Source organism: Ranitomeya variabilis, chromosome 1, assembly GCF_051348905.1.
Source record: "Ranitomeya variabilis isolate aRanVar5 chromosome 1, aRanVar5.hap1, whole genome shotgun sequence".
NCBI lineage: Eukaryota > Metazoa > Chordata > Amphibia > Anura > Dendrobatidae > Ranitomeya > Ranitomeya variabilis.
The window spans coordinates 748,317,193-748,332,068 of record NC_135232.1 but is presented as its reverse complement, the minus strand read 5'-3'; the positions used below and the strand labels follow the sequence as shown (position 1 = coordinate 748,332,068).

Here is a 14,876-nt window from a genome sequence, read left to right as displayed (position 1 = left end):
CCCCATCCTTGTATGCATGGTTCCTCATCCGTATCCTGGTATGCATGGTTCCTCATCCCTGTCCTGGTATGCATGGCTCCTCATCTCTATCCTGGTATGCAAGGTTTTTTACCCCTATCCTGGTATGCATGGTTCCTCATCCCTATCCTGGTATGCATGGTTCCTCATCCCCGTCCTGGTATGCATGGCCCCCATCAGAAAAGCATAAAAAAAAATAAACTATCCTACTTACCATCCCTGCATTACCTTAATCCGGTGCAGCTGTCACTGTGCGTGCTATTACAGAGAAATTAATATTCATTGCCAGCACAGTGAATATTAATTTCTCTTTAGCAGCGGGCACAGGAGTAAGCTGCAGCCACCTTCTCCTGCATCCTGTGATATGCTTCTCCGCAGCTGCTGCTCCCCCTCCATCTCCTAGGACAATGACTCGAGTATAAGCTGAGGGGGCTTTTTCAGCACAAACAAATGTGCTGAAAAACTCTTCTTATACTCGAGGATATGGTGCTTTGCAGTGTGTGTTTGCAGAGCAGGCTGTCCGTCAGAGTGCAGGGGAGTGATTATAGCTACATGTTATATAGTGAGCTTTGACTATTACACCTGCACCATTTCTATGACTAGAAGTTAGTGGCTGAACGGAAGATATATCTTTTTCTTTTAACTTAAAAATATGAACAGTCACAGTGCGTTTCTAGGAGTATTTCCCCACGTATATAACCTTGTTTTTATGAATAAGTATATTGTTTGTAATTGTTTTTCATTTATTTCCATAATCCATTGAATTGTGCACAAATTGGGTTTCTTATACAAGAAGAATCTTTGACAGATTTAAATCCCATCCACTTCTAATGGTGTCCGTTGAGGGCTATTAAAGTTTTGACACTTTGTGCTAGTCTTATTACCAGAAGGTTTACTCTACCACAGAGGCTTTAGTGGCAACATGGTCTAATTAGGAAATGCTGACTTTATTCCAGTGTAGTTAAAAATAATAAATGTTTTTCACTGCCGACTAGAGTAGACCGTTGGCGGACACCTACTTTTTTTGTGTGTGATCACTTTTGGGTGTTTCTGCTGTTTTTTGGCTCCTTGGGGGCTTTCTAAATATGACATGGCATCCACATTTTGTTCCAGCAAAAATTGCACTCCAAAAGTCAAATGGCACGGTTTCCTTTCTGATCCGTACTGTGCCCCCAAACCAGAGTTTACAACCACATATGGGGTATCGGTGTACTTGTGCAATTTCTTATGTTACCCTTATGAAAATGAGAAATTGGTGGGCTAAAGTAGCCCAATATTATATATTTCTGTGACATACCTTTAGGTTTCGAGATGCCTATCACACCTATACATAAACCTGTACATAAATTCTGTGAGAGGTGTCATTTTTGCCCAAATTTAGATATTGTCATCAATAAACATAAATCGTATCCCCCTTACTACTGTCATGAAATATGATGACTCCCAAAAAAGGCAAAGAATCACAAAGATACATAGAAGCAGTACTGAATTATTAGCACATAAAGTGACAGTTGTCAGATTTGAAAAACTTGTCCTGCTTAGGAAGGTGAGAACAAGCTCTGGCATTAATGGGTTATATGATGGATTTGTTATTGAGTTGAATACTAATTAGCGACCTCAGGTGCTTCTACCACCTCTAAGGATACATTTCCACATTCACTGAAGTTTTGGAGAGGCTTGCTTCATGCCTTTACTTTGCATTTCCTTTACTGTGGCCGACCTGTTAAATACAGACTACATAAGGAACCAATAGTAGACTTCCATGAGGACCATAAGTACTGTGAATAGGCCTCAGACAGAACATTTGAAAAGGGACACTCCAGAATGCAATGTATAGCCAGAGAAAAATTGGAGCCACTGTCCACGAAATTAATTTGTAAAAAGGTATACATTTATTTAGTCTAATATGCAAATGAAGAGATCAGGTAGAGAATGGCTAATGTGTCCTGGTAACAGCACACAGGAGTATTATAAAGTGCATAGTGCAGTTTATGGGGGACCAGCGTAAGCTAATAGGATGCATATTTCTATGTAGTCTATAGTAAAAAGAGTCAGTGCACAAGATGTCCCTAAAGCCTACGTCCCTCCATGTACTATGGTTGCTTACCCATGCTGTGAAGATACCAAGACTCATGTCACACATCCCCAATGTGGGTTTCGTGTTTGCTTCTTTAGCACCCTGAAGACACAGGGATGGCGCTGGCGTGGGTTCAGTCACCGGTCTGTGTATAGAGAGCAGTGGCTGTAACCTTTCCTCATCACTGACTGGCTCTACCGTGTACCATTCCTTGTGGGGTGCCCTTACATTGTCAGCTGTGATTGGAAAGAGTCCCTTTAACAAGTGTCAGTTTCTGCATACATTTCCAAGATGAATAATAAATGAATGGCAGATTACAGAGTTCTAACGAAAAGTGCTTCGGTATTATTTCTTTGGAAATTCGTATATTCAGTAAAACAGACATGTCAGCAGTGAGGACAGGTCATCTGGTTGTTTTGGGGCCTTTACAACTGTTGAATGACTTCTGTCCTATTCTTCGTAAACATTGCTATGTATTTCCATTTTAGGATTGACGACAACACAAGGAACAGTTACATGTTCCACACAGCATCGACAACAGTCGGTAAGCCCGTTATCATTAAATTCAGATTCGAGGAGGCAGCAGTCCCAACAGATGTCTCCAACTATATCTCCACTTTCACCTATTACTCAGGTATGAAGATTATTATGAGGTTGTTCAGTCAGTTTCTCTTTTTATTTATAGAGTAGGAAAGCATAAAATGTTCTAATATACATTGTTCAAAAAATAAGAAAACCCTTACACATCACAATATAACTTCAAGTTACTTACACTTCAGTGATGTCAATCTGTCCAGTTAAGGCTGGTTTCACACTTGCATTGGGCCGAGCTGCGGAGGGCTGCATCCTCCCTTAAGCCCCGCCCACTGCCACACCTTTTCAATTCAGCTCCGCCTACGTCTGCATGCATCCCGCGTACCTATCTTTAACATTGGGTGCGCAGGCCATGCGGATGCCTTCCCATGCGTCGTTTTGATGCTGCGCTGAATGCAACACCTCAAAACAACGTATCCGCATACATTCGCATGGCCTGCGTACCCAATGTTAAAGATAGGTACGCAGGACGCATGCCAACGTAGGCGGAGCTGAATGTAAGAGGGGCGAGGCTTAATGGAGGAACTATGCAGTCCTCCGCAGCTCTGCCCAACGCAAGTGTGAAACCAGCATAAGAAGCATAAGCGTTGCAAATCCAGTTTGATCTGATATGGTGCAAGTGAAAGTGACAACAGGTACAGTGGAGAGGCAGCAGCAGGACAACCCCCCAAAAAGAAATAGTTTTGCAGGTGCTGGCTACAGACAATTACTCTGTTTTTATCCTTCCTGATTATTGTTCTCTAGCTTTATGTTTTGCTAGTGCCCAGGACAATAGGCCAATACATGAGGAGAGCTGGACAGGGCAGTAAAAGACATCCAGCTTCAACTCTGATATCTGCTCCTTTGTGTGAGTAGGAACACTAGGAGCGTTTCCAGATTCCTACACAGCGACCTTCCGTGGGCTGCTGGTGTGCATTTTTCCAACCAGATTGTCAAAAACAGACTTCATGAGACTGGCATTAGAGCAAAATGTGCTCGCAGCCTGGCCCAGTGCATGTTGATCAGCATTTACCAGAGAAAACCAGAATTTGTCAGTCCACCATTGACCCACATCTCTTCATGGAACACTGAGCTCATGTGACAGATGTGAAAGAATCTGGAGATGCAGTGGTCAACATTCTACTGCCTGATACATCAGCCAGCATGACCGATTTGTTGGTAGGTCAGTGATGTTCTGGAGTGGCAAGTACTTAAACAGTCTCATAAACCTCTCCATGTGATTTCCAACTCTAAACTGATTCCTGTTAAGTACTGGAAGGAAATCCTAGGAGCCATTGTCAAAACTTACACTGTTACATTGGGCTCTGGGTTCCTTCTGGTGTAGGGCAATGCCTGGCCTCATGTTGCAAGAGAGTGTAGGCAGTTCCTGGATGACAAAGGCCACAGACCTGAATCCAGATGAGAACTAGTAATTGGCGCAAGTGCTCGTTACTCGAGTTTACCTAGGTTGCTATGGTAAGTATCAAAAGTATCACAGGCGCTCGAGGTTCACGTCCTCACGCCCGCATATATCGCAGCTGTTAGACAGCCACAAAACATGCGGAGATTGCCTGACATATGCTAACATGACACTCAAGCACCCGCGATACTCTGTGCGTACCCGAGCACCCTAGGCAAACTCGAGTAACGAGCACTTGCACTCATCACTAATGAGAACATCTCTGGCATTAATAATGCATCTGACCTTACAAAGGGATACTGCAGATTTTACAGGAGATCACTGATGCCCTGATCAATTGTTGGAGGTGATCCTTTAACCCCTTATCGCCAAAGCCTATTTTAATCCTTCCTGACCAGGCCAAATTTTTCCATTTTGACCAGCACTATCCGCATGCAGAGTGGACTTGGCTCGCACGGCTCACTCACAGCTGCGTGTCTACTGTGGTGTCAGAAGCACAGCAGTCTCCCGTACTTGGTCACACCATATGCGGGTTACAACAGCCACACACTGATTATATTTATGTACAGGATGCAACTGTGGCATGCACATTAACCTAGAAACAGCAGACCCATACCACTGCTAAAAATATTGATTTACCCCAGTTACATGTGGATCAAATATGATTTATCTGGTCTGACATCCATATGTATTTTACACAGGCCAATGTTATATAGCAGTGAGAATTTTTTACCCCAGCATATGGAAAGATAGGGGTGCAATATCATATCCCTTCATTTCTTTAGATTTAGTGACCCTATAAATATGGGTATTATACAACTTGACCAATAATTGACCAGGGACTTTTGGTCAGGTACCCTACCTACAACATTTATTATTTTTCCAGAACCTGGCACCTATCGGGATTTAGTGGATCACAGCTGAGATTATCACTCTTATAGCTGTGATCTTGTATACATCCCCATTGGATGTATGTGTACTATATTTTATATATCACATTTTATTGATTATACAACAGAAGTTAATTTTTATTCACTCTGTTCCCCTCCGTATTAGTCTAAAATGTTGTATTAGCCCCAGATTTTACATGGGTAGAAAATGGGTAGAAATTGCACCAAAAGTTGTCAATTTCTGCTGATCATGGCAGTGTCCCATATGTGTTTGTACAGTACTGCTTAGCTACACGGTGAGACTCTGGAGGGACAGAGCACTTTTTGACTCATGGAGTGCAGATTTTCCTGCAGACTTAATATACAGAGCCCCTAAGTGCAGGAAGAGCAGAGTCCCAGCCTTCAAGTGATCCCATATTGGAAATTACACCCCTCTAGGAATTCATATACAGGTGTAGTGATAATTTTGACTCCCTGGGTGTTTTTCAGAAGCAAGCAGTAGTGGATGTTGCTGAGGGAAAATTGCAAATATACCAGTGCCCAGTACATTATAGTGCCCATATATTGTGACCAGCTCGAGCTCCTGAAGACATGCACCCTATAAAATAGGCAGGTTCTTCTCAATACAGTACTGACAAACATTTGGACGCTAAATGTGGTTTAGGCACACTGGGGCTCAGAAGGGAGAGGGGCATTTGGATTTGAGAGCTCGGAACTTGCTGAATTTCTTTTGAGGGGGCAAGGAACCATGTCTCTTTATCTTTGTGCTACCAGTAACGTGGAAGCTCCCTATATTTCCATTAGCAGATTACTGACCAGAATATCCATTTGTTTATTTTTTGTGGGGTTTTTTTGTGTGTGTGGATTGAGCTGAAGCTTTTTTGGGAACATTTTACATAACATTTGGGATCACATTTATCCTGCTCTCTACGCTGAGCACTTGCATCGGGGTTTCCATCTAAATCTCCGAATGATGTGATTCAGATGAAATCACTGAGGGATCCACTCACTATATTGAGGCAGCAGCATTACTCTGGACTCTGTCTGGCCTCAGTTCAGTGGATCAAGGATCTTCCGAAACATGCGTCGGAGAGTGCACCGCACCTCTTCCGGGACCACCATCACACCACCAGTCAGGTAATATATTTCTCTGCCACCCATATGCTCGGCATACTGACGGATAGAATCTTTTCTATCCCCCCTGTTTTAGGTTTTTACTCCTTGTTTTCACAGTCCATCATGAAGAGGTAGTCGTTCATAACTCTATATACTATATATATTGTGTCAGAAAATTACATTTAACTATTAATAATATATATTTTTTCATTTGGACTATGTGGTTGTGAGCAGTTGCCATATTACAAATAATTGTTGCATACACGGCGTCAATTAAAAAAAATTAAATAAAAAATTTAGTTTACGGTATTTACTATTTATTCTCTTGGTGTGGTATCTATGTGGGACTGTACCAATAATTCTAATTATTTATGTATTGTAATGGATTATTATTCATTATTATTATTCTTTCAGTCCCCTTATACCTAGTAATAATCTTTTATGTGGTCCCTATTGTGTTAATTCACCTTGCTGCACGTTCCCCTGCCACATCGTCGCCAAATATATACATGCGACACAGAATAGTATGACATTTCGACGCCTCCTGGGTCTTAATCTTAAGTCGCTTTAGTCCAGGTACAGTATGTGACTGTAGGTAGGCTGCGCGTCTGTGTCTTGCTGCATTAGATTAGGAACCTTAGTAGGTGGTGTGGAAAAGCGGCGCACCTGTGTCTAGCTGCGTGGTTTTCCACACCACCTACTAAGGTTCCTAATCTCATACAGCAAGACGCAGATGCGCCGCCTACCTACTAAGGTTCCCAAATCCAAACGGGTCAGTTAACAGCCCACGGAATCAGAGTCTCTTTGGCCCCTGGATAATACAGGGACCCTCACTTCTCAAAAATAGTCACATACTGTACCTGGACTAAAGCGACTTAAGATTAAGACCCGGGAGGGGTCGAAACGTCATACTATTCTGTGTCGCATGTATATATTTTGCTTTGTTGTGTATTGATCCAGTGTTCATGATCACCTTTGTGTGTATTTAAAATAAATTTGCATTTCTGAAAAGATATTCCAATTAGGGAGTGCGGTGGATTCCATATATTATTACTACTAGACCTTACGGTCTGTCACACCAGCACCCCAACCTACTACAGAGTGCAGGCTATATATATATATATATCTCTCTATATATATATATATATCTCTATCTATATATATATCTCTATCTATATATATCTCTATCTATATATATATCTCTATCTATATATATATCTCTATCTATATATATATCTCTATCTATATATATATCTCTATCTATATATATATCTCTATCTATATATATATCTCTATCTATATATATATCTCTATCTATATATATCTCTCTATCTATATATATATCTCTATCTATATATATATCTCTATCTATATATATATCTCTATCTATATATATATCTCTATCTATATATATATCTCTATCTATATATATATCTCTATCTATATATATATCTCTATCTCTATATCTATCTCTATCTCTATCTCTATATCTATCTCTATCTCTATATCTATCTATCTCTATCTATCTCTATCTATCTATCTATCTCTATCTATCTATCTCTATCTATCTCTATCTATCTATCTATCTATCTATCTATATATATATACATATATATATATATATATATATATATATATATATATATATATATATATATATATATATATATATATATATATATATACACACACATACACAGTGGGGCAAAAAAGTATTTAGTCAGTCAGCAATAGTGCAAGTTCCACCACTTAAAAAGATGAGAGGCGTCTGTAATTTACATCATAGGTAGACCTCAACTATGGGAGACAAACTGAGAAAAAAAAAACAGAAAATCACATTCTGTTTTTTTATCATTTTATTTGCATATTATGGTGGAAAATAAGTATTTGGTTAGAAACAAACAATCAAGATTTCTGGCTCTCACAGACCTGTAACTTCTTCTTTAAGAGTCTCCTCTTTCCTCCACTCATTACCTGTAGTAATGGCACCTGTTTAAACTTGTTATCAGTATAAAAAGACACCTGTGCACACCCTCAAACAGTCTGACTCCAAACTCCACTATGGTGAAGACCAAAGAGCTGTCAAAGGACACCAGAAACAAAATTGTAGCCCTGCACCAGGCTGGGAAGACTGAATCTGCAATAGCCAACCAGCTTGGAGTGAAGAAATCAACAGTGGGAGCAATAATTAGAAAATGGAAGACATTCAAGACCACTGATAATCTCCCTCGATCTGGGGCTCCACGCAAAATCCCACCCCGTGGGGTCAGAATGATCACAAGAACGGTGAGCAAAAATCCCAGAACCACGTGGGGGGACCTAGTGAATGAACTGCAGAGAGCTGGGACCAATGTAACAAGGCCTACCATAAGTAACACACTACGCCACCATGGACTCAGATCCTGCAGTGCCAGACGTGTCCCACTGCTTAAGCCAGTACATGTCCGGGCCTGTCTGAAGTTTGCTAGAGAGCATTTGGATGATCCAGAGGAGTTTTGGGAGAATGTCCTATGGTCTGATGAAACCAAACTGGAACTGTTTGGTAGAAACACAACTTGTCGTGTTTTGAGGAAAAAGAATACTGAGTTGCATCCATCAAACACCATAACTACTGTAAAGCATGGTGGTGGAAACATCATGCTTTGGGGCTGTTTCTCTGCAAAGGGGCCAGGACGACTGATCCGGGTACATGAAAGAATGAATGGGGCCATGTATCGTGAGATTTTGAGTGCAAACCTCCTTCCATCAGCAAGGGCATTGAAGATGAAACGTGGCTGGGTCTTTCAACATGACAATGATCCAAAGCACACCGCCAGGGCAACGAAGGAGTGGCTTCGTAAGAAGCATTTCAAGGTCCTGGAGTGGCCTAGCCAGTCTCCAGATCTCAACCCTATAGAAAACCTTTGGAGGGAGTTGAAAGTCCGTGTTGCCAAGCGAAAAGCCAAAAACATCACTGCTCTAGAGGAGATCTGCATGGAGGAATGGGCCAACATACCAACAACAGTGTGTGGCAAACTTGTGAAGACTTACAGAAAACGTTTGACCTCTGTCATTGCCAACAAAGGATGTATTACAAAGTATTGAGATGAAATTTTGTTTCTGACCAAATACTTATTTTCCACCATAATATGCAAATAAAATGATAAAAAAACCAGACTGTGATTTTCTGGATTTTTTTTTTCTCAGTTTGTCTCCCATAGTTAAGGGTCTACACCTATGATGTAAATTACAGACACCTCTCATCTTTTTAAGTGGTGGAACTTGCACTATTGCTGACTGACTAAATACTTTTTGCCCCACTGTGTGTGTGTGTGTGTGTGTGTGTGTGTGTGTGTGTGTGTGCGTGTGTGTGTGTGTATATATATATATATATATATATATATATATATATATATATGTATATGTATATATATATATATATATATATATATATATATATATACATACACATCATCGTCGCTGGCAGCTTTTTCTCTGACAGACGTGCTGAATGCTGACGTCATTCTGCCACGCCTGTGTCAGACAGGGAGCAGTTGACGGATCCCTGCAGCTCCGCTCTGCTTAACTGCCATTTTCTCCTGTAGGCAGCGGAGCTGCAGGGATCTCTCTTTGCCTGCCGGACATGAGGGCAATCTGGCCGTGGACCCCTCAGGGCTGGAGAAACAGACCAGATTGCCCTCATTATTAGCCATCCTGCAGGGGCCCCCCTCCACCTCAGGGCCCCAGTGCAGCTGCATCAGTGGTATGCCCACCCTCTGTTGAGGGCCCCATACAGAATCACAGAGTGTGCATTGGACAGTTCTAACCCTCCAGCAATTCTTCCAATCTGGGTGAACTAATATCTGCTCTAAAAGCTCATCAGAAGTTCCTACCTCAAATAGCGGGTCGGCATGTCATGATAAGATTAGACAGTGCTACAGTAAGGCCATGTGCACACGTTAAGTATTTTTCGCGTTTTTTTCGCGTTTTTTCGCTATGAAAACGTGATAAAAACGCGAAAAAAAACGCTTACATATGCCTCCTATTATTTTAAGTGTTTTCCGCATTTTTTGTGCAAATGTAGCCTTTTTTTCCGCGAAAAAATCGCATTGCGGAAAAAAAAGCAACATGTTCATTAAAATGCGGAATTGCAGGGGATTCCGCACACCTAGGGGTCCATTGATCTGCTTACTTCCCGCACGGGGCTGTGCCCACCATGCGGGAAGTAAGCAGATTATGTGCGGTTGGTACCCAGGGTGGAGGAGAGGAGACTCTCCTCCACGCACTGGGCACCATATAAGTGGTCAAAAAATAAGAATTAAAATAAAAAATAGTCCTATACTCACCCTCGATGTCTTCCCGCCTCCACTGCACGCTGTCGCTTCGGTTCCTGTAGCTGGTGTGCGGTGAAAGACCTGCCGATGACGTCACTGTCCTGTGATTGGTCGTGAGTGGTCATGTGACCGTGACGTCACGGAAGGTCCTGTGCGCACAGACCAGCTATAGGAAGAGGAACGGACGCCGCTGAGGAGATGTCTGGTTGAGTATAAGCATTTTTTTATTTTTTTTATTATTTTTAAACATTCTAACTTTTACTATAGATGCTGCATAAGCTGCATCTATAGTAAAAAGTTGGTCACACTTGTCAAACGCTATGTTTGACAAGTGTGACCAACCTGTCAGTCAGTTTTCCAAGCGATGCTACAGATTGCTTGGAAAACTTTAGCATTCTGCAAGCTAATTACGCTTGCAGAATGCTAAAAAACCGCGAAAAAAACGGAAAAAAAACGCAAAAAAAAAAATGCGGATTTCTTGCAGAAAATTTCCGGTTTTCTTTAGGAAATTTCTGCAAGAAATCCGCAACGTGTGCACATACCCTAATGCCCTACCTACCTCCCTTACCAGATCAGCAGATTAAATGAGAATGACCAGTGAAATTATAGACCACCTAGAAGGGTAAGCTCTCTCTTCTATTCATTAAAAGGGGTTATAGAACAGGAGAGCAGACTTGCTCAGTCGCCAGCGTCTGATCCAGTCAGAAAATTGTCTGAATCAGGCGATGTACAACAGCATCAAAAAAATATGGGGGAACCCAGTTGTAGATTTATTTGCGACATGTGCAAACGCAAAGACTAGATTGTTTTTTCTTTTGTCCATTTTTAACTGGCATCAAGTCTTGGGGTTAGTAATGGAGAGGTGTCTATCAGACACCCCCATTACTAACCCCACAACAATTTATTAAAAAGCAAAAAAAAAAAGAAGATGATGATCCGACTTAATCCAGCAAATCTGAAGTAGTCCAAAGTAGTAGTAGTCCATAAATGGGAAAATGCAAGACATAAAAAGAGTTAAATAATTAAAAACAAGAAACATTCCCTCATTCACCGATGTATTAAATAAAAATACCCGCAGCTCCGATGTAATCCATCGAGGTTCCCATTACGTCCAAAGATTCTGTGCTGCAACCTGTTGAGCGTCATTCTCAGACCGACTCATCATAGGTTGTCTCGCGAGTCATGACCTTACTGAGTTGTTGACGTTCTCGCTCGTGAGACATTTCATCCTCAGTCTACCCAGCATGCACTTAAGTACAGTGGGCACGGAAAGTATTCAGACCCCTTTAAATTTTTCACTCTTTGTTTCATTGCAGCCTTTTGGTAAAAAAAAAATTCATTTTTTTCTCATTAATGTACACTCTGCACCCCATCTTGATGAAAAAACTGAAATGTAGTAATTTTTGCAAATGTATTAAAAAAGAAAAGCTGAAATATCACATGGTCATAAGTATTCAGACCCTTTGCTCAGTATTGAGTAGAAGCACCTTTTGACCTAGTACAGGCATGAGTCTAATTGGGAATGATGCAACAAGTTTTTTACACCTGGATTTGGGGATCCTCTGCCATTCTTCCTTGCAGATCCTCTCCAGTTTGTCAAGTTGGATGGTGGACAGCCATTTTCAGATCTCTCCAGAGATGCTCAATTGGGTTAGGTCAGGGCTCTGGCTGGGCCAGTCAAGAATGGTCGCAAAGTTGTTCTGATGCCACTCCTTTGTTATTTATCTCTGTGCTTAGGGTCATTGTCTTGTTGGAAGGTGAACCTTTGGCCAAGTCTGAGGTTCAGAGCACTCTGAAAGAGGTTTTCATCCAGGATATCTCTGTACTTCTCCGCATTCATGTTTCCTTCAATGACAACCAGTCGTCCTGTCCATGCAGCTGAAAAACACCCCCATAGCATGATGCTGCCACCACAATGTTTCACTGTTGGGATTGTTTTGGGCAGGTGATGAGCAGTGCCTGGTTTTCTCCACACGTACCGGTTAGAATTATCACCAAAAAGGTCTATTTTTGTCTCATCAGACCAGAGAATCTTATTTCTCATAGTCTGGAAGTCCTTCATGTGTTTTTTGGCAAACTCTATGCGGGCTTTCATATGTCTTGCACTGAGGAGAGGCTTCCGTCGGGCCACTCTGCCATAAAGGCCTGACTGGTGGAGAGCTGCAGTGATAGTTGACTTTGTGGAACTTTCTCCCATCTCCCTACTGTATCTCTGGAGCTCAGCCACAGTGATCTTTGGGTTCTTCTTTTTCTTCTTTACCTCTCTCACCAAGGCTGACTTGGAAGACTTCTGATCGTCCCAAACTTCTTCCATTTATGGATTATGGAGGCCACTGTGCTCTTATGAACCTTGAGTACTGCAGAAATTCTGTTGTAACCTTGGCCAGATCTGTGCCTTGCCACAATTCTGTCTCTGAGATCCTTGGCCAGTTCCTTTGACCTCATGATTCTCATTTGGTCTGACATGCACCGTGAGCTGTGAGGTCTTATATAGACAGGTGTGTGCCTTTCCAAATCAAGTCCCATCAGTTTAATTAAACACAGCTGGACTCCAATGAAGGAGTAGAACCATCTCAAGGAGGATCACAATGAAATGGGAGCATGTGACTTAAATATGAGTTTCTGAGCAAAGGGTCTTATGGTCTTATACTTATGACCATGAGATATTTCAGTATTTCTTTTTCATTAAATTTGCAAAAAATTCTACTTTTCCTTTTTTTTTCAGTCAAGATGGGGTGCAGAGTGTACATTAATGTGAAAAAAATGAACTTTTTTGAATTTACCAAATGGCTGTAATGAAACAGTGAAAAATTTCTAGGGGTCTGAATACTTTCCGTACCCACCTTAACTGTATAGGAAAGCACAGAAGACTGCACTTTTTATATTTTTATAAAGGCGAATACTGCCAAGATATGTATACCACGTTATCTAGGTCTCTATGCAGTGGTTTAGGATCCTTCCTGACTGCACACTGGGCGCATACCTCCTGATCGTATGCACCCAACAATGTTCACAAGTGACTTTGGACTTAGCCTTAGTTTGGGACGCTGCCAGCAAATTTTCAGATGATCGTGAGAGTGTTGGTCCCCCACCAAACTTGTTGACTTGCGTCGTGAATTGGTAGATCCTGGACAACTTTATTAATAATTCTATGCATCACATACCTCTGAAAGCACAAACTAGGCACTATGTATTGGGCATTAAAATGTCATCTTAACAATTTTCACTCTGCAACATCCATTGCGCACTAATTTCTGGAAAATACCAGTAGGGTCAAAACAATCACTATGCCCCTAGATGATTTCTGTGAGTGTAATTAGCAAAACTGGGTTATTTTTTGGAGATTTCTGCTGTTTTGCAAGCTTAGGTGCTCTGAAAATGGTGCCAGCAAACTCCTCCAGGAAACTCTTAAAATGCAAACATTTTTTCAAAAGTCCTATTTAAATGCCGCTTGTCAGGTTTACAGGGGTTGTGCCACGATACAACATACTGTTTAATGCTGCAGACAGCTTGTAAATAAATATTTTTGTAATTTTAATGATTTAAAATGTTTGCCAGTTTAAAAGAAAAGTACCTATGATGTTCCGTATGGCACCTTCTAGTGTTACTACTACTGGTCGCTATGTCCTTCCATCTAACTCTCTTTTCTGGCCGAGCATATGCGGTTTCCCCTCTTTCGAATAGCTGTTTAGTATATGCAGGAGGATTCCTCTGTGCACTTCCACCAGTTGAATCTCATACAGGTGATTGAAAGCTGGTATGAGCGGGAAGTGTCTGTGTATAGAGTGATGTTCCCAGCACATCACCAGGGCTTTATCCCTTTCTCACCTGTCTCCGATATTATGATAAGGAATCAGTGCATCAGTCAGCGGCTCCCTTGTTTCCTTGTCTTCTCACTCTGTAATGGCAAATCAGAGCACTGTAGTTATGATGAATTTGTCATGACTGCTGCTCAAATCATTACAACTGTTGCACTGTCAGTAGTAACTGAGAGAACAAGGTGGCTGCTATCTGCTTCACTGATTTCTGCTCCACACATGCCCCTTCCTTGCCTCTCTCACTGGCCACTGCTATCTGTCTTCTCTATGGTCCTGACTTTCCTCCCACAGGTGTTTTACCGTACATTCTTGACAGCTCCCAAGGTCCTGGTCTCTCTTCCTTGCAGTCAGGAGCAGAGGCAGTAAAACAGGCAGTGGTTTCTTTCCCTTATCACTCCCTGCTGGCAGTCCAGAGCCCAGCAGTTGTAATGAGTTTGTCATCTGACTGCTGAGCTCACTTCAATACACTGCCTGTGCATAGTGCAGCAGTTAAAGGGAACCTGACAGCAGGATTTTGCTAAGTTAACTACAGACACTGTCAGGTTGGCGCTGTTAAACTGATTAAAATGATACCTAGGGTGAAGAAATCTGTCTTGTGGTTCTTCTGCAATCAGAGTTAAAAGTTTTCACTTAATGAGATTCTCGTGCTTT

At 41.5% G+C, this 14,876-nt stretch overlaps 1 protein-coding gene across 3 annotated transcripts in view; it reads left to right on the top strand.

The window, feature by feature from the left end:
- Positions 1-14,876, top strand: part of CRTC1 (CREB regulated transcription coactivator 1) — a 313,574-nt gene that overhangs the window by 233,559 nt on the left and 65,139 nt on the right. For all 3 annotated transcript variants that reach the window (XM_077270212.1, XM_077270202.1, XM_077270193.1), the window contains one exon: positions 2,584-2,729. In XM_077270212.1, coding sequence (XP_077126327.1) covers positions 2,584-2,729 — 146 coding nt within the window. The remainder of the gene's footprint in view (positions 1-2,583; positions 2,730-14,876) is intronic.